This window comes from Lithobates pipiens, unplaced genomic scaffold (genome assembly GCF_037356315.1).
Source record: "Lithobates pipiens isolate NorthernLeopardFrog02 unplaced genomic scaffold, aLitPip1_a1.2 Scaffold_19, whole genome shotgun sequence".
NCBI classification, from domain to species: domain Eukaryota; kingdom Metazoa; phylum Chordata; class Amphibia; order Anura; family Ranidae; genus Lithobates; species Lithobates pipiens.
In genome coordinates this window covers 64,827,755-64,852,079 of record NW_027507764.1, presented here as the reverse complement: position 1 = coordinate 64,852,079, position 24,325 = coordinate 64,827,755, and the positions used below count along the sequence as shown (strand labels likewise).

Genomic DNA, 24,325 nt, shown 5'->3' with positions numbered 1-24,325 from the left:
CCGATCGGTGTTCCTCTGTTCTGGGAACATACGATCGGTCTCCTCTCCCCTGACCGAACGTGGATCCACGGTCCTGCTCTGTTATCGGGCAATCGCGGGTGCCCGGCGGATGTTGTGTACACCGGGCATGCGCATCGGCCTCCGATTGATGCAGTGGGTGCACACCCCCTAGGCGGCCGGGAAGCTGAGGAGATCATATGACGCCCACCCAGGATGGGAGATCCCTCCTGCGGATGTCATTTTACGATGGCTGGGATGAGAAGTGGTTAAAGTGGTTGTAGACTTCAGACATGAAATATGAACAAAGTATCTCCCTCTATAGTATGTGTTTGTCTCAATCCAAGTGTCATTTTTGTCTGTTACTTCATTCCCCTGCTGTTGGCAGGAGTCCCTTCTGACAGATATTCTGGACATCAAGAAAAAGGAGGAGGATTTCTTGTACCAAAAATTGGTTGCCTTATTAATTGTGACCAATTATGTCATATGCCTTTGCTGCGGGAGCTCCAGGAGAATAATCCGGATGATTTCTGGAATTATATCCTGATGACAGACCCCTGCTTTCACCAACTCTTGGCATTGGTGACCCCCTATATTAAGAAGGACACATGCATGAGGCTTTTATTTTTTTGGTTGAATAATAATGATTTAATTTGGTATATTTTCTATATGTTTGGATGCATAGAATGCACTTTTTGGTTAAGTTCTATTGGCAGATAGCATGTCTAATTTTATGTTTTCTTTTTTAATGCACAATAACAAAATTGTGGAGAATAATACTTGGCTCTGTGTTTTAGTTTGAAAGTAAGCAGTTTCATTTAAAAAAAAATACATTGTAAAATTAACAAGGGACACCAACATAGTTGTATATTTGATCTTAAACATTACAGGATAAAGGTGTTGTGGTAACTTGCACCAAAAAAATTTCAAGATTTCATAATCTGCCACGTCACGAATGTTAATTCTCCATTACGAAAGCTAGTTTACAAGACCGACCGATTACGGCTCGTCCTTGCTTCCAAGCATGTGTGTTTGTACTTTGGGCTTTTTTCTGACAGACTTGTGTACACACGCTCGGAAAATCCGACAGCACACATTTGTCCGTGGAAAATTTTAAAGCCTGCCATCCAACATTTGTCCTCGGAAAATCCGCCAAGAATTGTCCAATGGAGCGTACAACCGGCCGCATTTTCCACCAACAGCCTGTCATCAAACATTTCCCCTTGGAAAATCCGATCGTGTGTACGAGGCTTTCAAGTGGACATTTCAATACACATTATGCAGGCATGGTCCGCTGTTATCACGGTCATGAAACCCATCCCAAGGAATACTATCCAACCAGGGCTGGAGTTCCTTTTGAAAGGAGAAAATGATTTCCTTTTGTACAGTTATCTTGGTTATATTGCACCTCAAAATTTTCTGTTGTGTTCTCACTACTTGCAGAAATATTTCTACAAAGTTCGACTTTCTTTGTACCTATATGCAAAAAAATAAAAATAAATGTAAATATTAAACAAACAAAGGAGGATATTATCTATTGATATGGGTGTATGTACAGTGCATCCGGAAAGAATTCACAGCGCTTCACTTTTTCCACATTTTGCTATGTTACAGCCTTATTCCAAAATGGATTAAATTCATTATTTTCCTCAAAATTCTACAAATACCCCATAATGACAATGTGAAAGAAGTTTGTTTGACATATTTGCAATTTTATTAAAAATAAAAAAACGGGAAAAAAAATCCCATGTACATAAGTATTCACAGCCTTTGCTCGGTACTTTGTTGAAGCACCTTTGGCAGTAATTACAGCCGCAAGTCCTTTTGAGTATGATTATACAAGCTTGGCACATCTATTTTTGGGCAGTTTCCCCCATTCTTCTTTGCAGGACCTCTTGAACACCATCAGGTTGGTTGGGGGAGCGTCGGTGCACAGCTATTTAAAATACTTATGTGATTTATTTTTATTTTTGTCCTTTTGTTTTTGTTTTTTTATAGATTTGCAAAGATTTCAAAGAAACTTATTTCATGTTGTCATCATGGGATATTGTTTGTAGAATTTTGAGCAAAATAATGAATTGAATCCATTTGGGAATAGATTAAATTCCACATAGCATAGAAAGAGCACTGTGAATACTTTCCGAATGCACTGTATGTAGGTAGAGAGTGGTGTCTTGTATTTACACAATCAGGCCAAGTTTGATATTTTATTTGTAAAAAAAATTGTGATTGGTTCAGTTAAAAAAAAAAATCTTTATATTTAAGGAGACAATCAAGTCGACTTTTTTTCTATAAATAACTATTATAGGGCTTTTTTTCCTATTTGCCTTGTTATGGTACGGAGAATGTAACAAGTTGAATAGTTAAATACAAAATACCAAATTTGGTGCCATGATGGCCTTGGCTGGAGATGGAATAATCATACCGTATTCCACCTGTGCCCGGGATATTACCTTTTGCGTGCATTGACCCGATAGTAAACTTTGAATGCCAGAGGCTTTGATTGCTAACCTTTTACCTGTAGGTTTCCAGTCTAGTTCCAGGTCAGTATCTAAGAAAGTCTTCAATTTGAAGGAACAGCATGATGGGGAGACATATATAGCATTTCATTAGAGGTCAGCAATGACAGCCTTCAAAATGTCCCAGTTGCGTAGGGTATTTCTAGAAACATGCCTCATCCATATACAGAGGATATTAGGATTTCCATGATCTATCTCTGCTTTTATCTTGAAATTTGTTGCTCTGCAGTAAGAGTGACATGGAAAGGTAAATGAGAAGAAGGGGGAAGAAAACGGGAAAGGGAAACCAACCAACTAAAAAGACCTCAATAAAAAAATGTTGGTTGTGTTGGACTTTTTAGGCATAATAAAATATTTAAATATATAAAAAAAGGGGGAAAGAGAAGAAGAATATTTCACATAAAAAATTATTTATTAATAAAAAAGGAGAAAAAAAGAAAATATATATAAAACATATCAAGTACTGTTTCATATCCTGTCTAAACTAGTACGTTTTAAACAATATCCATATACATTCCCATTAGGCATATGAGCCCAAAGATGAAAAAACACGTTAGTACTCAATATAAAAACTGTTTACAATGGACAGGACATTACAGAACCAATTTGGATATATTCTGGTGCTCTACATGTTTCAGATTTTGATTAACGCTTCCTCAGGAGCTTTAACAATTTTATTTTTTCATGGGAGTACCCCAATAAAAATATGCAGGAAAAAAAGAGACAGGAAGGTATTTCTCTATGAAGATAAAGCGATTTTCACATCATCACACTTTTATATGTATAGGAGCCTGCGGTTAGCATAGGGGCTTCAAGTATTTGTGGTGTAAGACAGCAACGGGAAATGGTGTTGCACCATAATCTCTTAATGTTAAATTAACAGGTTCCTATATCCTCTTCACCGAGACGAGATATAGGCAGAACTGTGTACGATGGTTCAGAGGTATAACAGGGACTATTCAGCCCCTCAGGTGCCTTCATCCATCGGGAAAATCAGACCGCTGTATCCACTGAACCACCCTGTGATAGATACACATTACATCTATTGCAAATGGAAAGGTAAATGATACCCTTTATTGGCTAACAAGTTATTAAAAATGTCATTATGTAAGGATGTTCTGTCTTGATATGAAGCCTGACAAAGAAGCCTAATTAATCGTTTTGTGATTCATATGAGCTAAAGACAGCACTGGACTGATTGAGTTATTCTTAGTCATAGTTGTATAGTAGGTAAGGTTGAATAAAGACACCAGTCCATCCAGTTCAACCTGTGGTGCGTGAGTTTTTGTCAATATTAAATCCCATATCCCTGTATGTTGTGATCAGCCAAGGTGCCCATCTAATCGTTTTGAAACTAGCGACACTACCTGCTTTTACCACTGCTTGTTGGAGGTAATTTCATATCCTTACCGCTCTGATATAAAGAACCCTCTCTGCAGTTTAAGGTTAAACCGCTTCTCCAGTTTCATTGAAATGTGGCATGTCTTGTTAACCTCCATCCCACTGGAAAGTTTTTTTTTTAATTTTTTAATTTTTTTTTTTCCTATGCTAAGGTCACCAGTCCAGTATTTATCACTATCATATCTTCTCTCAAGCATCTCTTCTCCAGAGAGAATACATTTAATGCTTGTCATTCCTCATAGCTGAGGTCCTCTAGTCTCCTTATAAGCTTTGTTGCCCTTCTCTGGACTTTCTCCAGTTCCAGCACATCCTCCTTCAGATCTGGTGAACAGAACTGGACGGCAGACTCAAGAAGTGGCCAGACCAAAGTCTTGTAGAGTGGGGGAATTGTCGTTTTATCTCTGGAGTGAATCCCCTTTTTGATGCTTGCTAATCTGCTGGCTAGGCTTGCTGCAGCTTGGAATTGCATGCTGTTGCTGAGCCTGTTATCTACTAGGATCCATCCTGGATTCCCACCCATGGTTCTCCTCCATAGAGAGTAACTTGCATTTGTATTTTTAGCACTTAAATGCATTACTTTACATTTAGTCGATATCAGGTGGTTCCATGGATGGGTGATGGTCTTTAACTCTCTTTGTACCTAACCAGTACCACTGTGATGTTGTTTTAGTGGGAAAGTTATTTGGATAGGGAAAGAGGCACGCAAAAGGAAAAAAAGGGAATTGGCGCCACAGAACCTGCTGAATATTTATGGATTTCAGCTGAGAGTGCTGCTACTTAATCCTAGTGTTCACTAGTAGGAAGTAAAAAATAAACAAAAAATAGCGCAAAGCGTGTCACGTGAGGGGAAAAAAAGCCAATCACCGGCTTCTGTCAGAGGGACATTGGTCCCTCACACAGAAAGCCACGGCTGCCTTTTCTGTGCCCACCTATGTCAGATGCCAGTGCCCACTATGCCACCTATCAGTACCCACCAGTGCCACCCATCAATGCCCACCAGTGCTGCCAATCAATGCCCATCAGTGTCTCATCAGTGCCACAGATGAGTGCTGCCTATCAGTGCCCTTCAGTGTCACCCATCAGTGCCACCTATCAGTGCCCATCAATGCAGCCTCATCAGCGCACATCAGTGAAGGAGAAAAATTACCCGTTTTCAAAATTTTATAACAAACTATGAAACAGTTTGTTTTTTTTTCAAAATTTTTGGTCTTTTTGTTTTATTTAGCAAAAAATAAAAAACCCAGCAGCAATTAAATACCACCAAAAGAAAGCTCTATCTGTGTGAAAAAAAGATAAAAATGTAATTTGGGTACAGGGTAGCATGACTGTGCAATTGTCATTCAAAGAGTGACAGCGCTGGTCTGGGCAGAAAGGGGGTTTAAGTGCCCAGTAAGCAAGTGGTTAAAAAGATAAGGCCCATCTTCGGGGGAAAAAAAAATAAAAATAAAATAAACATATCTCATGCAACAGTTTTCTTTTCTGTATTTATGAGACAGCGCAATCTTTTATATTTTGACCTTTTTTTTTACTATCTCCTTGATCCAAGGAGTGTTAAAAGTGCAGCAGTCTAAACTTATAATTGGCGCAAAATTCTTTCACATATTTTTATGCAAAGGTTAAGTGCTTATTTATGCCCAGTGAAAAAATACAAGATTTACTTACCTGATAGTCCACTCCTCTACTAAGCTGGTCAATGCAGAGTCTGCACCCCCACACTCCATTGGTCCAGGGTCCTGATGTCTTCAATACAAGAGCAGAGTCCATAGACCTGCACTGAACGTGGGGATGCCTAGGGACAGTTCACAGCTGGATTGTGGGGGAGCGCCACCTGCCTGGGGAGCAGCGGATCAGGTAAGTATAATGGTTTCTCCTCTCCCCTAGACAAAACAAACAATTAACCCTTAAATTTTGGTCACAACCCCACCGCAAGGGATCATTTTTATTTGCCCGGAGTTGGGGTAGGGTTTAGAGTTAACTCTAGACAGACAAAAGACATACAGGTGTATCTCATAAAATTAGAATATCCTAAAAAAGTTGATTTATTTCAGTAATTCAATTAAAAAAGTGAAACGCTTATATTTTATATGTTTGCGTTAGAGTGATATATTTCAAGCATTTCTTTCTTTTAATTTTGATTATGGCAGACATCCCAACCTGCAAAAACTCATTTCAGGGAGGTAGCACTTCGCGCCCACAAACGCCACCCCCCCCCCCGCAGCAAAATATTATTATTAAATTGCTTTCTCAATATTTTTTCGCAGGGCTTCTGGGGAAGGGGGTAGGGGTGAGTGGCAGTGGATGGTGTTAGTCGTTTTTTTTTTTACTTTTAATAATTGATTTTTGTTACATTTTAATTTGTTTGGTGAGATGTCAGGGCTCTAAACCGATCTCTGACATCAGAGAAGGACATGGATGGGGGAGGAGTACGCAGAGAAGCTGGGGATGATCGGTGCGCAGCAGGAGTGGCGGCTGGCGCCCCGATTATTCCCGGGAGATCGGAGGGCACTTGCGGGTGTGCGGGAGCCACTGCAGAAATGCGGAAGTCTCCTGCACCTTCTGGGAGACATGAGATGTCTGCTATGGCTTACAGCTAGTGAAAACCCAAAATTCTGTATCTCTGAAAATTTGACTATTACATAAGACCAATTAAAAAAAATTTATCTTTTAATACAGAAATATTGGCTTACTGAAAAGTATGTCCATGTACAGTATAGTATGCATGCAATACTTGCTTGGGGCTCCTTTTTGTATGAATTACTGCATCAATGCGGCGTGGCATGGAGGCGATCAGCCTGTGGCACTGCTCAGGTGTTATGGAAGTCCAGGTTGCTTTGATAGCGACCTTCAGCTTGTCTGCATTGTTGCGTTTGGTGTCTCTCATCTTCCTCTTGACAATAACCCACAGATTCTCTATGGGGTTTGGGTCAGACGAGTTTGCTGGCCAATCAAGCACAGTGATACCATGATCATTATACCAGGCATTGGTAATTTTGGCAGTGCGGGCAGGTCCTAAGTCCTGCAGGAAAATCAGCATCTCCATAAAGCTGGTCAGCAGAGGGAAGCATGAAATGCTCCGGATTTCCTGGTAGAGAGTTGTGCTGATTTTATGATTTTTAGACTTGATAAAACACAGTGGACCAACACCAGCAGATGACATGGCTCCCCAAATCATCACACTCTGTAGTTGTTGTTTGTACCTGTAGTAACTATAGTGTGCCTTTTTTTTAAATTTTTATTTTTTTTAGGCTTGGTTCACGCTGGAACCAGCTGCGGATCGCACAGGAGTGCTGTGCGTCCCTATTCTCCGTTTCAGGGGCGAATCAGGGCTGAATCTCTGCCTGAATTCGGCCCTGAAACTGAGCCAAAGATGCACAGCCTTTCTGTGCAGCTCCATAGGGATCCGGCCACATTCTCCTGCTATGTGAATTGGATGTGGACAAAACGCATCCAATTCGCATGGGTGTGAACCCAGCCTTAATCCTACCTAAAACACACTGACACTGATACTAATTTTAAAAAAAAATCCTAAAAATAGAGAACCTGATTTTTGAGCCAGACCTTTGACCTTGACTCAAACACTAACCCATGCAGCATGCTCCGAACACAAAGGGAGATGCGCAAATATGCGGCTCCTTCGGGAGAAAAAATCTCAATCCAGTGGGGTTGCATATTTGCGTATGGTCACCGTGAAGGGGTTATTAATAACCGTTTAAAATAAAAATGAAAAGCAAAGTGTGTGTGTGTGTGTGTGTGTGTGTGTGTGTGTGTGTGTTTATATGTATGTGTGCAGATATACACATACACACACACACACACACACACACAGTGGGTAAAATAAGTATTGAACACTTCACCATTTTTCCAGGTAAATGTATATCTGAAGTTGCTATTGACATTACATTTTCACCACATGTCGATAACAACCCATGCAATCCATACATACAAAGACACCAAAACAAATACGTTCAGAAATTAAGTTATGTGTAAAAAAATGGATTGGAAAAAGTATTGAACGCCTGATGAAATGGAGGTTCAAAAAGTCAAAGAAAGCCAAGTCACCAACTGAAATCTATAATTAATTAGAAAGCAATCCTGCCCCTTGTCAGTGCAAATTAATATCAGCTGGTTCAGTCTCAACTGATGGCCTATAAAAAGGAGTCTCATTACCAAGGTGTCACACAAGAAACATCTCATGATGGGTAAAAGCAAAGAGCTCTCTCAAGACCTCCGCAACCTTATTGTTGCAAAACATACCGATGGCATTGGTTACAGAAGGATTTCTAAACTTCTGAATGCCCCAGTGAGCACTGTTGGGGCCATAATCCAGGAGTAAAAAGAACATAATTTCACCATAAACCTGCCACAAACCAGGTGCTCCTCACAAGGTTTCTGACAGAGGAGTGAAAATAATTACCAGAGTTGTCCAAGAGCCAAGGACCACATGTGGAGAGCTTCAGAAAGACCTGGAATTGGCAGGTATAATTGTTTTAAAGAAAACCATAAGTAATGCACTCGACTGGCATGGCCTGTATGTACGCTCACCATGCAAGACTCCATTATTGAAAGGAAAAGCATGTTGAAGCTTGTTTAAAGTTTGCTGCACAATATTTAGACAAGCCTGTGAACTACTGGGAGAATATAGTCTGGTCAGATGAGACCAAAATTGAACTCTTTGGATGCCATAATACACACCAAGTTTGGAGGTCAAATTGCACATCACCCCAAAAACACCCCCATACCAACAGTGAAGTTTGGAGGTGGGAACATTATGGTGTGGGGCTGTTTTTTTTTTAGCAAAGGCTGGTTGTAAAGGCTGAAGGTTTTTACCTTCATGCCCCCCTACTATTTACCTGAGCCCCATCTCAATCCAGCAATGTGCGTTAGAGCAGCGGCTCTCTGGGTTCCCTGCCTCCTCATTGGCTGAATCTCAATCACAGACAGTGAGCCATTTTGGAAAGAGGGGGGGTTGGGCCGAGCCTCTAGATACACAAAGCAGCCACTCAGGAGCGAACCTGCACGGGTGCCCTCATAGCAAGCTGCTTACTGTGGGGGCACTCGGCAGGAAGGAGGGGCCAGGAACAGAGGTGAGGGACCTGGGAAGAGGAGGATCTGGGCTGCTCTGTGCAAAACCATTACACAGAGCAGGTAAGTATGACATGTTTGTTAGAAAAAAAAAATCAACCAATGGGTACTTGTATTGATCTGAATTTCTACCCTTAGGTGACTACAAGCAAGTAACATGTCTTACAAACCTTTCTCTGCTATGTAAAGATGCACATGAATAAACGTTTTCCATGCTTGTTGGAATGTGATGTTTTATGTAAGTTTGAGTTTTTGTGTCTGAGTTGCATAAAGAATAATTCCGTGTTGGTTTTCCTTGTATTGCAGCACACAGATTTATGTCAGTACATGGATAAACACCCCGGAGGGCTGCATCCTGACAATGTGAAGGTAAGATGTCCAGTGAGCTGGAGATTCAATTTTATACCCTGCTGATATCAATTTCAAGTCAACCCAAAGAGAATCGCTGTGAACAGTCTTGCGAGATTGATGGATAAACAGGAAAAAAAGAAAAGGCTGACATGCTTTCCTTGCAGGGAAAATGTTGTCTCTGATTCCCTCCAGTACGGCTCGCATGATCAGAAGCCTTGGCCTTTTCGTTATGAGATCTTTTTAACAAGAGAATCAGCATTCAGGTCCAGCAGAGGAGATTTGACCAAAGGGCTGAGTGTTTAGTCATATGGCCGACCACACTGGAGTGAGTTTGGAGCATCATTTTCTCCGGGAAAGTTGCATTTCCAGCCCTTTTTTTACTGTTTAGTTATCCATCTCAGCAAGACAGAAAATATAGATTTAAAGTAAACCTGTAATGCCAGTTCTAACCTCCTTTTGAAAATGTTTGTTACCTGGCTGCTATATTAATGGGCTGGCTTTAACATGTTCAGAGTCATAGATCAGATCTGGCAGTATAGTATGCTATGTGAAAAATTCAGAAGTCCCGATCTGTAATCTTGTTTTGGGTCACTGACTTAAAGAGGATGTCCACACAAAAATAAGAGGGGTCTACGTCACTTATCGCCCCCCCCCCCTGCTGTCTGCTGGGAGACACACCACGGGCCCCAGAGACAGCAGGGACCATTCGGATTGCACAGAGCTATATGCGCATGCGCAGTAGGGAACCAGGAACTACTGAAGCAAGGCTTCAATTCATGATCCCCTTACCGAAGATGGCAGCGACAGCGTCCGAGGACCAAGGGACAGGTTGGCCTTGAATGCCGACATCGTGGGCACCCTGGACAGGTAAGTGTCCTTATTTTAAAAGTCAGCAGCTGCAGTATTTGTAGTTGCTGACTTTAAAAAAATAAATAAATTGGCGGACCTCCGCTTTAAAGTATTGAAGTTGGAGAGTCAACATGACAGCCAGACAGTAAGCATTTTGAAGAGGAGCGTTTACGTTAAACTGACCTCCGGACAGATATTAAAAAGAAAGAACAAATGCAATTATGTGTTTATTTAAAAACAAAAGTGTGTGTGTGTATATGTGTGTGTGTGTGTGTGTGTGTGTGTGTGTATATATATATATATATATATATATATATATATATATATATATATATATATATATATATAATATAATACTAATCTGTGTGTGTCTGTATATGGATGTGTATATATGTAATATAATTTGTGTGTGTGTAGCAAGGTCCCAGGCCTCCTTCAGTCTGAGAACCTCCAGGGCCAGAGATGGCGGATGTCCTGAATATGGTGGGTTTGTGAGGCATAGTGGGTGCAAGGTAGTTAAAGTGTTAAAGTTACTGGGCGCCAGACACTTCTTGAATGCAAAAGAGATTTTATTTCTCTTAACAGAACTTTTAGGAGAGAGGGTTAGGGCCAGGACACCCTTAGGTAGTTGCAAGATTAATTGTCAGACTCCGAGACTTCAACAGATGACAGCCATGCAGGCCATGCAGTCATATGACGGCCTCCCGCCACAATAGGTGCGCCGCCTGGCCGTCATTGGACGGCCGGCGGTCGGCATCTAGTTAACAGTTCCTAACACAAAGTGTAACAGTTCCTTCACCTCCACTACAATCACTTCTTGTAGTTCTTTAGCCCACTGAGCTCTTGGTCTCTTACTAGACTTAATGATACACTGACACTGAATCCTTTGAGCTCCTCCAATCTTCACGGTGATATCTTCCTCAAGTGTCACCCCCGCTTCTCTGCTGAGTCCCTAGCTTGGCACTCCAGATACATCTCAAGCTTCGCCCCACTGGCCTGCTCAGTCCCTGGCTTGATACCCACTGAAGTTTCCCAATTCTTCGCCATCCACGGTTGGTTAGAACACTGCTCTGGTACTTGCTTCAGTTACTCACTGTGGTCCGTGGTAATAAGGTGGATGGTCCCTTGGTGGCGACAGCTTCCCCCTCTATCTCTGACCATGAAAAGGTTCTTTGGTCGCCAGAACTGTCACTTCTGGTTGGACTGTAAGCCGCAGTGCCAACCCTGCGCTGCTTTCTTGCTTCTGGATATGCCCTCAGACAGCCTAGCAACCAAATGTGTCTGGCATAGGCCCAATCTCCAGCCTAGCAGCCCGGTCAGTACAACACACGTCCAACCAGACAGCCATCCAGGTGGCACAGAACACCGATCCCCTGACTCCACCAAATATATAGGCTTTCCCAGCAGGCCAAGGGATCCAAGAAAACCCCTGAGACAACCCACACCCATAATCTAACCTTGCATGGCCTTCTCATATCTGGTAAAGCCAGGTACCCGGCCACCTAGTGGTAGAAGAGGTAAGAGCTCAACAAGGTAAGACTTTGGGAGAAAGCATTTGATCTCTAACAATTAGCCAAGATGGCTATTCTTGGCAAGTAATTTTTGGGAGCAACCCTGCCTAAACTCCAGGGTGCTATATACAAAATTGTATGTATATATGTATATATATGTGTGTGTGTGTGTGTGTATATATATATATATATATATATATATATATATATATATATATATATATATATATTCAAAAGTCTTGGGACACCTGCCTTTACTAGTACATGAACTTTAATAGGGTACCAGTCTTAGTTCATAGGGTTCAATATTGAGTTGGCCCACCCTTTGCAGCTATAACAGGTTCAAATTATCTGAGAAGGCTGTCCACAAGGATTAGGAGTGTGTCTATGGGAATATTTGACCAGGCTTCCAGAACCGCATCAGGACTCTTGCACACCAATCCAGTTCCTCCACCCGAAACTTGCTCATTCATGTCTTTATGGACCTTGCTTGCACACTCCTAAACCTTGTGGACAGTCTTCCCAGAAGAGTTGAAGCTGTTATAGCTGCAAAGGGTGGGCCAACTCAATATTGAACCCTACAGACTAAGACTGGGATGCCATTAAAGTTCATGTGTAGGTAAAGGTGGGTGTACCAATACTTTTGACAATATAGTCTCTCTCTTCTATCTATCTATCTATCTAGAGAGATGCTTTATTCCCTTTCTCTATAGGTCAGGAAACCATGACTGACACTCAACAAAGAGATGTTTCAGCAGTTCTCTTTTAATGATCTCTTGTTTTAGCTCTTTTATATGTATGGCCATTATAGCAAAGGAAAGGTTCCATTTGGTCCAGGGCCATCTTTAAGGTGGGGCGAAAGGGGCAGCTTCCCGGGGACCAATCATTGCTGTGAGGCTCAAACAGCTGCCCCTTGACCTTGAGCCCACGCTGCCCATGGTTGCCATTGCCAACAGTATATTTTGCAATGGCAGGCACTTCCTCCAAATGAGTGACAGCGCTAGGCAGGTGCCACAGAAGGAACAGTCTGCCTCATTTGCCAATACTGCTCCTCTAGTCTTTGCTGCAGCCCTGTCAGTCACAGGGGAGTGATCTGTCCTCTGCCTAACATCGCACAGCTTCTCTGCAGCTATGGGTGCTGCCACTGATGTCCCAACGCGTGCGGCAAGTCTGGGGCCACCTGCTTTCTCAAACCCCCTGTCCCACTGGGACAGTTCTATTTTGCCTTCATCATAGAGAGAGTGCCAATGCCGCTCCGCACCTGCCTGCTGTGGAGGAGGGGAGAGACACATGGGTTCAAACTTACTGTAGCTGTGTAGCTACTGTCAATACTGAGGTTTTTTTATTCTAGAGGCTCTCTACAATAGGAGGAGCAGTAATGTGTTGTAACCTCTAGCAACTAATCCTTGAGCAGTAATGATGTGGTGTAATCTCTAGCACAGGGGTAGGAAACCTTGGCACTCCAGCTGTGGTGAAACTACAAATACCATCATGCCTCTGCCTCTAGGAGTCATGCCTGTGATTGTCAGGTTCTTGCAATGTCTCATTGGACTTGTAGTTTCACCACAGCTAGAAGGCAGATGTTGCCTACCCCTGCTCTAGCAACTAATCATTGAGCAGTAATGATGTGGCGTAATCTCTAGCAACTAATCATTGAGCAGTAATTATGTGACGTAATGCATAGCAACCAATGAGTGAGCGGTAATATGCAGTAACCTCTAGCAACTAATCAGTGAGCGGTAATGATGTGCTGTAACCTCTAGCAACCAGTCAGTGATCGGTAATGATGTGCTGTAACATTTAGCAGCTAAGCATTGAGTGCTAATGATGCGCTGTAACCTCTACCAACTAATTAGTGAGCAGTAATGATATGCTGTAACCTCTGGCAACCAGTCACAATAATTGCCTGATCTGCTGTAGTAAATTGATTGAGTCGAGCTACTATTTATTATATGTCTTGGAGCCGGTGGAGAGCGAAATTTCGGGGGGGAGAGAGAGAGAGAGAGAGAGAGAGAGTGTCCCAGGAAAATGTTTGCCCAGGGTCCAATCTATATTGAAGACAGCCCTGACATGGTCACATCCTTTCCTTTTATTGGGCCATATATGGCCTGCCTGTGGCTAGTCATAGACATGAAGTAGCAGACACACCTTTGCTCTGTAGAATGATGGTGACATAAACACATTCAATAGGCTTGATTTACTATAAGCCAATAGGCTGTTCACTTTGCAAAGGAATTTTTCCTTATCTTAGTGATCGAGGTGATGCTCTGTTGACTGCCATGTTCCAATCAAATGCAAGCAAAAATATTTATTTTTTCATTTCCTTCCATATCATCGGGTATTCTTAGCATGAATATTTTTCACCCCTCTTACTAAGCTAAGGGAAAATTCCCTTGCAAAGTAAACCTATTTAGCCAATAAGCTTCTAACTTCAGCTTGTTCAATAAGGACAAGACCTTTTTTGGACACTTGGTTTTTACCAGTAAAATATATATATCATTTTTTTTTATATAATTTTATTAGATTTTTTTCATTTTTTTACATGGTCCTTTTTAACTTTTTTTTTATTTTTATCAATTTTATTGCTATTTCAAGGAATGTACAGATCTCTTTCTTGTGATAACAAGATAGCATGAGGGGGCTTCTTCTATGGAGAGACCCCAAATCTCTTCTCTACCATTTTAAAAGCAAAAGATCAAAAAAAATTTTTTTTTCCTAAAGTAAAAGATGTTTACATGTTCTGAGAACTGGTGATGTTACAACGTCGTTCCAGTATTCCAAGGGCATAGAGATGAGTGGCGGCCATCTTGCCATGTCTTATCTCTATGGTAAGCCACTGCCCTTGCTGGATGATTTTCTGAGCTCGGCAATTGGAAACATAAATCCAGGAACCACTGGGAAGAGGTGGGAGGGGTAGAACACCCCTCCAGTTAACTTCTTAAAGTGATCCTGTGGCAAATCTACTGCAGTGATCGCTTTTATCTGAAAGTCCAGTGCCTCTGAGGGAAAAGAAAATACCAGGGTTATGGCATCTAGCATAACGCCAGTATTTAAAGTCAAACAAATTGTGTATTTTCCCACTTATGCGGACGGCAAGTGGTTAAGCCTTGACAAGAAAACCTGGAAGCTGATTGGTTTCTATGCACAGCTCCACCATATTTTGCCCTCTCCAGTTTTGGTAAATCAACTCCAACTCCAATAAGTCTAGCCATGCATGCGTGTTTACACTCAGAGCATACATACCCAGCTCCAGGGGTCACCTTACTTTTTGGGAAAAATTTGGGGAAAATCCATATTGTACAATAATTGTTAACCTCTGATTGGTTGATCAGGAGCTTCTGCGTTGGTTAGAGATTACCCATAGACGTGCAGTCAATTCCCAATCTAACACCAACCCACATTTCAACTATACAGATCAATATATCTGGTGACCCCTCTGTAAGGTCTTTCATATAAACGATCCTCCTTCAATAAACAATTGACCTGGAATTGTTCATTGGTCAGGCCTCACGTTTAGAGCTAGCCTGTGTATAGCTTTTGCAGTTTCCTCTTTTGTAGAGTTATGATTGGGATTAGCAGATTTGTTGAGTGTTTCCTCTAGAGGAAGCCCGTGATAAAGGGGGCTGAAGTGCTTGTACATTAGCACAGAGGAGACAATGCTGGCACATGTCCAGGATCTGCGGGAGCCGGTATTAATTATGTGGCCCCCACTACATCTCTACTGGAGCCTGAATGGGCAAATCGCGCGTGCCCCATAATAAAGCTGTCTGTCTCAATTCTCACTGTCAGACACAAGACAATCCAGCCCGCAGCTCTCCTCTCTGCCCATCTATTCAAATTAAATAATATGCCAGCAACTTATTTATTTCAATTGCTTCTTCTTGTCTGGCTGCTTGGCGCTGTCATTCGCAGCTCGCACAAGGTCATTGTTCCAGAATAAATCACCCTGTTTAAATATGTCCATTTTATGATATGTTTTCTGTAGGAAATGTACAGTTATTTTTATTTTATTTTTTTTGTTCGTTTAGTGTTTTGGTTTGATCATAAAGAAAAACTTTTATCCATTATCAGTTGAGTACTTTAGGTCATACTAAACACATTGGTTGAAATAAATCTTCAAGGGGCCAAATGATCTCCTCCTGAGGGCCACGCCTGCATAATTCCAGAAAAAGATTATAACTTTTTGGTAATTAATAATTCAGTAACTATTGCAGCTTACAAATAAAGTGCCTAATGTTTCTCTTAAGGCCCCTTTCATACTGCCGATTTTGCCACAATTTTGACGCGATTTCAGGGAATGCCTGTATAAACTTCAGGTCTACTGACCGCAACTCGCATCAAAGTTGGACCAAAGTAATACAGGGACTACTTTGAAGTTGATGCGAAGTCGCACAGATATGAATGGTACTCATTGGAAAACTCATTGGAAAACATGGGGTGCGACTTGTCATGCGACTTTGTAGTCCCAAGTCTCAGGACAAGTCGCACAATTGTGAAATGAAGTGTTTAGCTGCAAAATTATGTAAAGAAGTGTAGTCTTTATTGCATAGAGGACAACTGGGACCTTGCTCCAAAGTCCCAGTTGAAGTCATAGTAATGCCTCTTACACACTCTACTGATGTATGAGCATCAGACTTTCTTGGCAAAAAAAGAACACAAAGATGGGTTGTATATCGCTTGCATGTATTTGCGCGTATTTATGCACGTTTGTGTGCATTTGCGAGTTTACATGTATCTGACTGCCAACTCATATTTCTGTATTTTCTTTACTGATCAATACACCTTGCATGTTTACGGGCCTGTGTGTACAGGCACATTAAAAACAACGGACTGCATTTAGATCGGTTAAAAAAAAAAAATTGCCTGTATGCCAGAAAACTGAGCTTTTTCAGGCAGCTGCGTGCAAGAGGCCTCATAGATACAGTGCCTTGAAAAAGTATATATACCCCTTGAAATGTTTCACATTTTGTCATGTTACAACCAAAAATCTAAAAGTATTTTTATTAGGATTTTATGTGATCAACCAACTCAAAGTGGTTCAATTGTGAAGTGGAAGGAAAATGATAAATGGTTTTCAACATTTGAACATAGAGCCAGAGCTACAATGGAATGGTTTAGATCAAAGCATATTCATTTGTTAGAATGGCCTCATAATAAAGAACAGGAAACTAAGAGAGGTTCCCTCTTTCTTTGTTGGATCTACAGTACAGGCATACCCCACTTTTAAGTACACAATGGGGTTTATTTACTAAAGCTGGAAAGTGCAAAATCAGGCTTACTTCTGCATAGAAACCAATGAGCTTCCAGGTTTTATTACCAAAGCTTAATTGAAAAAACTGGGGTTAGAAGCTCACTGGTTTCTATGCAGAAGGGAGCCTGGTTTTGCACTTTCCAGCTTTAGTAAATAAACTCCATTGTGTACTTAAAAGTGGGGTATGCCTGTATAGAATATAAAGAATGCAGCAGGAGGAATTGGATCAACCAGAACTTCTAGGTAAAGCTAAGATCTATGGCAGGGACTAGGGATAAGAAACCAAGCAATGACTGAATCTACAACAGGGGTCTCAAACTGGCGGCCCTCCAGCTGTTGCGAAACTACAAGTCCCATGAGGCATTGCAGGGCTGATAGTTACAAACAGGCGCTGTACTAGGGTTGAAACCTATCTTTAGGCAAATGTTAAAAAAAGAAAAAAAAAAGCCCCATAGCAAATTTTTTTAAATAAAAAGGCAGCTCAAGCTTTAATAAACTTTTTTAAAGACAAAACACTGCGCTATTCTTATATATATATATATATATATATATATATATATATATATATATATATATATATATATATATATATATATATATATATATATATATATATATATATATATATAAAGAATATATAAACAGCTGCTAACACAACATCAAGGTATAGAATGTGACGTGATAAATATTATATAAAAGTGTAGCGCTTTAAAGACATGGCATATTTACTGCCAATATTGCAAAAATATATATATTCAGCAAATATTCTCAATGTGAAATAGTGCACACACCAAACAAAATCCCATATAAATGTTATTTGCTATATACAACTATACAGCTAAAAAATCTAAAGAATTGGTCAAAAAAATAAAAATAAAGAATCCAAACGTGGAAATAGCAAATACCAAGCTTTAATACTCGCCTTCTCTTCAGCACTGTCCCTCAAGGTATTCTTGCTTGCCACTAGATGTTCTCAATTATCCAAATTCAGCGATGTGATCAGTGTCAATCCTCTATCCAAATGATACATTTGCACACTCTAGGCCAGTGTTTCTCAACTCCAGTCCTCAAGGTGCCCCAACAGGTCTTGTTTTCAGGATTTCCCTCAGATGAAACGGCTGTGGTAATTACTAAGGCAGTGAAACTGATCCAATCACCTGTGCAAATTAATGGAAATCATGAAAACATGACCCGTTGGGGCGCCTTGAGGACTGGAGTTGAGAAACATTGCTCTAGGCATCCAAAATCTTCTAGCTTTACCAGTGTTGTGATTTCCAGATGATCTCTTCATAAGATTTTGTTCGTAAATTTGTGTGTCCATTTTTGGAACAATTTCATAGTTATCGTAAATAGCTTGAGCTTTGCTAAATTAGAAGGGCATTACAGTCAAAAACCTAAAGCTGATTTTGAGATTTTTTTTACTATTGAATTCTGTCCCTTTAATGAGTGGATATCTATCCAGACAGAGGTTCCATACCCTCCCCATCCTCTCCAGAATAAAAAATAAATGTTTAATAGGGCTTTAATTGCCATGTAAATGGAGGTGAAAATATACTGAAGTCAGATGCCACTTCCCTGCCTTACAGACAACTCCAATATAAATGATTTAACGGCAGCCTTGAAGTGAGACCAGTCTGCAGGGAGCAAACAAAAAAACTTGAAACTTGAATTTAACAACCACTATTGAGACTTCTACTATCCATCCAAATGTGAGTGCTGCGTGGAAAAGTAATTATACATGCAGACACTCCTGGGCCCCATAGCAGCCACATGGACTGGGAAAGAAACTAAAGCATACTCTCCAACATTAAAAAGAAGAAAAAGTATTCCTTACCTTCCCGCTCCATCCAACTGTGGACGTAACTAATGTCTTACAGTCCATGAAATAACCTCACTGTGTTGGAGCTGAAAAAAGACTGGATGTGATAACAAGTGTATGATCCAGAACGTATTTCAGAACTCAGGTATGAACTAGTTCCAAAAAACTGGGCTGGCAGTCTGTTCTATCTCTGCGGTGGTCATGGCTCCTCTGGTCCCGGGTAATTTTTTTGATAGGGCCTCGAAATCCTGATGTCCCCTATTATTTTTAATAAGACTGAAAGACAGGCAGTCCAGAAGCTGAGACAAGCAGCTACATGGTAGTAGTGGAAGGCCTGGTACTAAATTGGATTTTTTATTTCAAGTAAACTACAGTAGAATGCCAAACTTGTCAAAAGCAAATAGTCTTTGTTGTCCAAAAAAAGCACCCTCCTCCTCAAACTAGGTTTTTCAACTACAAGGCCAAGGTTAAGTTTATTCTCATGCTATATAGTGAGGGAAAGAAGTATTTGATCCCCTGCTGATTTTGTACATTTGCCCACAGAGAGACAGAATAACAAAAATATCTAGAAAAATGCATTTCAAAAAAGTTATAAATTGGTTTGCATTTTAATGAGTTTAATAAGAATTTGACCCCTTCGCAAAACATGACTTAGTACTTGGTGACAAAACCCTTGTAGACAATCGGAGGTCAGACGTTTCTTGTAGTTGGCCACCAGGTTTGCCCACATCTCAGGAGGGATTTTGTCCCACTCCTCTTTGCAGTTCCTCTCCAAGTCATTAAGGTTTTGAGGCTGACGTTTGGTAACTTGAACATTCAACATATTTTCTATGGGATTAAGGTATGGAGACTGGCTAGGCCACAGCAGGACCTTAATGTGCTTCTTCTTGAGCCACTCCTTTGTTGCCTTGGCTATGTGTTTTGCATCATTGTCATGCTGGAATACCCATCCACGACAAATTTGCAATGCCCTGGCTGAGGGAAGGAGGTTCTCACCTAAGATTTGGTTGTACGTGGTCCTGTCCATCTTCTTTTTGATGCGGTGGTTATCCTTTCCTCTTAGCAGAACCCCCCCCCCCCAAAGCATAATGTTGCCACCTCCACATTTGACAGTGGGATGGTGTTCTTGGGGTCATAGGCAGTATTCCTCCTCTGCCAAACAAGGCTAGTTCAGTTGATGCCATAGAGCTTGATTTTGGTCTCATCTGACCAACACTTTCACCCAGTTCTTCTCTGAATCATTCAGATGTTCATTAGCAAGCTTCAGATGGGCCTGTACATGTGCTTTCTTGAGCAGGGGGACCTTGCGGGCACTGCAGGATTTCAGTCCTTCTAGTCATAGTGTGTTACCAATTTTTTTCTTGGTGACTATGGTCCCAGCTGCCTTGAGATCATTGACAAGATTCTCCCGTGTAGTTCTGGGCTGATTCCTCATCATTCTCATGATCATTGAAATTCCATGAGGTGAGATCTTGCATGGAGCCCCATGGGAGGGGGACAGTTATTTTGTGTTTCTTCCATTTGGGAATAATCGCACCAACTGTTGTCACCCTCTCACCAAGCTGCTTGGCGATGGTCTTGTAGCCCATTCCAGCCTTGTGTAGGTCTACAATCTTGTCCCTGACATCCTTGGACAGCTCTTTGGTCTTGGCCATGGCGGAGAGATTGGAATCTTATTGATTGCTTCTGTGGACAGGTATCTCCACTCGTTACATGTATAGAAGACATCTGGGAGCCAGAAATCTTGCTGATAGGGGATCAAATACATTTCACTCATTAAAATGCAAATCCATTTATAACTTTTTTGAAATGCAATTCTTTTTAAAATACGTTTTTCTGGATATTCTTGTTGTTCTTTCTCTCACTGTTAAAATAAACCTACCATTAAAATTATAGACTGATCATTTCTTTGTCAGTGGGTAAACGTACAAAATCCGCAGGGGGTCAAATACTTGTTTCCCTCACTGTAGAGGTATGCAATAAGTGACCTAAATATAGACATAGACATACAGTACCCCAATTCTTATTGTACTCCAGGAACTTCAAGCAAGGCTTTTCATTTTTTAGAACTTAGAGGGAGTCTGGCGAAAATAGTTTTTTTTAAAGTCAGCAGCTACAAATACAGCAGCTGCTGACTTTTAATAAACGGGCACTTACCTTTCCTGGAGTCCAGCGATGTCAGCAGCTGAGGCCGAGCAATCGCTCGGCTCTCGGCTGCTGCTGGCGCCATTCTCATTGAGGGAATCAGGAAGTGAAGCATTGCGGCTAAACTACCCGGTTCTCTACTGTGCAATGTGAATGGTCCGCGATGTCTCTGGGACCCGTGTGTGTCCCGGCAGACAGCGCCGGGACAGGAAGAGGCATAGACTCCCGTGGGAGTCTATGCCCAGAAGTGGGTGCAAATACCTGTCTTGGACAGGTATCTGTACCCTTCTCCCCCCTGAATGATACCAAATGTGACACCGGAGGGGGGAGAGGGTTCCGAAAAGCGGAGGTTACATTTTTGTGTGAACCTCCGCTTTAAAAACGCAGTCTTCCAAATTTGTCTGCAAACGCTTTTTGTTATGAGATCAGAGAGCCGAATCACTTCTTTCTCAAAGTGATTCCTTAGACAGTTTGCCACTTCTTTACATAGGCTTTTCCTCTCTGTAGTCTTCTAAGGCCGCGTACACACGAGAGGATTGTCCGTCCAACTAAGTCCGTCAGACAATCCGACAGACAGTCCGTCCTACTTTCGAATGAACGGACTTGACCACACACGATGAACAGACAGTCCGCCGAAAGCTTGCGCGATGACGTGTACAGCACGTACGACGGGACTAGAAATACGACGTCCAATACACTGCAATGCAACCTTTCGCCGTGTAAATCCTTTCTGAGCATGCGCCATACTTAGTCCGTCGAACTAGCCTACTCACGAGCGGACTGTCCGCTGAAACGTGTTTCAGCGGACAATATTACGGAAATTCCGAAAGACTTAGTCCGCCAGACTGTCCGCTGAAAAAGTCAGCTGAAGCCCACACACGAGCGGACTGTCCGCTGAAACACGTTTCAGCGGACTAAGTTGGACGGACAATCCTCTCGTGTGTACGCGGCCTAAGTCTCAACCCTGGCTAACTAACCTAAGTCTGACTCAGATAGTTTCTGCTGCCTGGGAAAGGTCAGTTGCAGGTGGGATGGTAATAAAAATGGTGCCCTTGTATCAGTGAGTGCCTGGGTCAAGGCTGGCTGCTGTGATGGTGTGCACAGGAGCTGGAACAGTCTTACACAGCCAAAGAGGAGAAAGACTTTATAAAAGTCTGTGGTCACAGGTTAAAGTAGATCAGAAGGCAAAACAGGCTGGTCTATCAGGGGAGACTAACTTTTGTTGATGTCCACAGCCCAGCGTTTCAATAGGATATGGTCGCTGCAGACACAGTGAGGGTGACAACGCCACCATCATTGCTTAAATACACTTGATATCCAATGTGTTCAGGCTTCATACTCTACCCCCTTAATGAGAGTTTCCACCAGCTGTTCCTTTAAGCCCTGATGAAGAGGGCAGAGTGGGGTGCCCAAAACTCATTGGCTATCAAGTGTACTACAGATTTAGAATAAAATCTTATTTTCTGCAATTCGACTTTTTGGGGTGGCACTCCAGTCTTCTGATTCTACCATTGTTTACAACCCAAAGGTTGTTTGGATGTTCTATGGGGTATGGAAGCAGCCCGCATACCACCTAGATACACCATTGGGAAGCAGTATAGTTTTACAATAAACCTCTCACAGGTGTTAAGTAATATCTACTTAAGGTTCCAGTACAATCCAGTCTTTTATCTAAAATATGGGTGCATAGAGGCAGCAATGAAAGTCCCCAAATTAAAGGAAGTGATATGGCACTGAGTAGTGGGGTGGTGATGGGGGGGGGGGGGGAGATATGTAAATTTAGTTTTTAACTATAGGTTTTTTTTGTTTTTTGTTTTTTTTTTTAAAGCAGACTTTTGTTTTTCTGAATACCTTGAAACCGTTTTAGAAAACCAGCCCTACCAAGTGTGTTGCCATTACAAGTTGTAAAATGTAGTAGACTGGTATACTGTATGCCATGGAAATAGGTGTACATGTATAAAGACTTTCTTTAGATCCGATGAGCTCCAGAATGTTTATGTATTTGTGAACCAAATGATCCTATATATAAACCAAACTGTGTATTCACTGGCTGTCTAGTACCCGATAATTCAGCATATTATTCTACATAACTCTGCCAAGGATAATGGATTGGCATGACTCTAAAGTAAATGTTATTAAGCATAATAGATGCACAAACCAGGAGATGCTGGAGTTGACTAGGCGTAGCGAAGGTAATATTTTGCCGTTTACAGTTCGAAGAGCAGGCAGGTGTGCAGAATTTAAAATATTATTACACCAAATTAGGAGCGCCCATCACAGATGCCATAGAGAATCAATTATCAGAGTTGACATTTGTTCATTTTGTATGCTGCCATTTTACACCATCGCATGTATGTGCTCTCACCAAAAACTTAATATGCTGTATGATCGTATTCGGGCAATAAGCATCAGCTGGTGGGTGAAATTGAATTTCTCGGCCCCTGCCTATTGACTACATCAAAGATGCAATACCATGAGGTTTAATTAAAAGAATAATAACAAATATGCAAAGTGCAGAAACCTATGGTAATCAGGCTCATATGTACATAGTAATGTTGGTTGCAAAAGAAAGAAAGTACAGAGTGCAGCTTTGCACATATTGAATTGTGTTAAAGCTTCTGAAGATGCTCTCATTTTCTGATCCTTACAAGAAAGTGTCTACTGATTTTTGTACATCAATTTGCACCTTCTATGTTCTATCAAAACAGGTGATTACATTTAACAGAGTTCACGCTTATGTGTTTCACAAAGGCACTGTGGGAACCGATATAACTTGATTGGAATTGCACTGTGTAATCTGAAAAATATATAGAACAAGCTGGGGGGAAACAAATATTAAATGTGTGAATTTGAATAGGCGTAGATGCTCAAAAGTCAAGGGCCTGTATACACTGTCCATCAATCCAAGCTTATTTTAATTGTAAAACTGTCAAAAATAACCTTCTGAAAGGCCTGTGTGTCTAAAAGAGAAGGCACAACCAAGCCAGGCATCTGCTATATTCGGCCACCAGGCCTGGGACGTAAAAATGGGGAGGGGGTTCAGGAGGGGCAGCTGCCTTGGGTGCAGTGTCTGTGTTGGTTGAGTAGGGAGCACCGCGAGGCAGCAACTTTTAGAGTACATTCAACCAAGCCCACTTTTACCTTTTCCATGCTTTACTGACCAACCCTGTTGCCTGGGGACAGCCCGAGCAAAGGTCCAGTGGTGAGGTCCATTGTCTGCACCAAAGACATAGTTATGGGGGTGCAGTCCACACTGGGTACCAACACTCTGGAGGTGCCATTCAGCCAGCTGTCCAGACATTTGCAACTATTAAACGGGTAGAAACAATGTTGTAGTGCTAGTGTCGTAGATCCAGAAGGCAATTGGGGGGTGCCCACATCAGGAAGTGGGGGTAAGCAA

General features: G+C 41.5%; 1 protein-coding gene across 5 annotated transcripts in view; it reads left to right on the top strand.

Moving 5' to 3' along the window:
• The window catches only part of CDK14 (cyclin dependent kinase 14), a 656,595-nt gene that overhangs the window by 270,173 nt on the left and 362,097 nt on the right, over positions 1 to 24,325 (top strand). For all 5 annotated transcript variants that reach the window (XM_077490836.1, XM_077490834.1, XM_077490833.1 and 2 more), the window contains one exon: positions 9,306 to 9,368. In XM_077490836.1, coding sequence (XP_077346962.1) covers positions 9,306 to 9,368 — 63 coding nt within the window. The remainder of the gene's footprint in view (positions 1 to 9,305; positions 9,369 to 24,325) is intronic.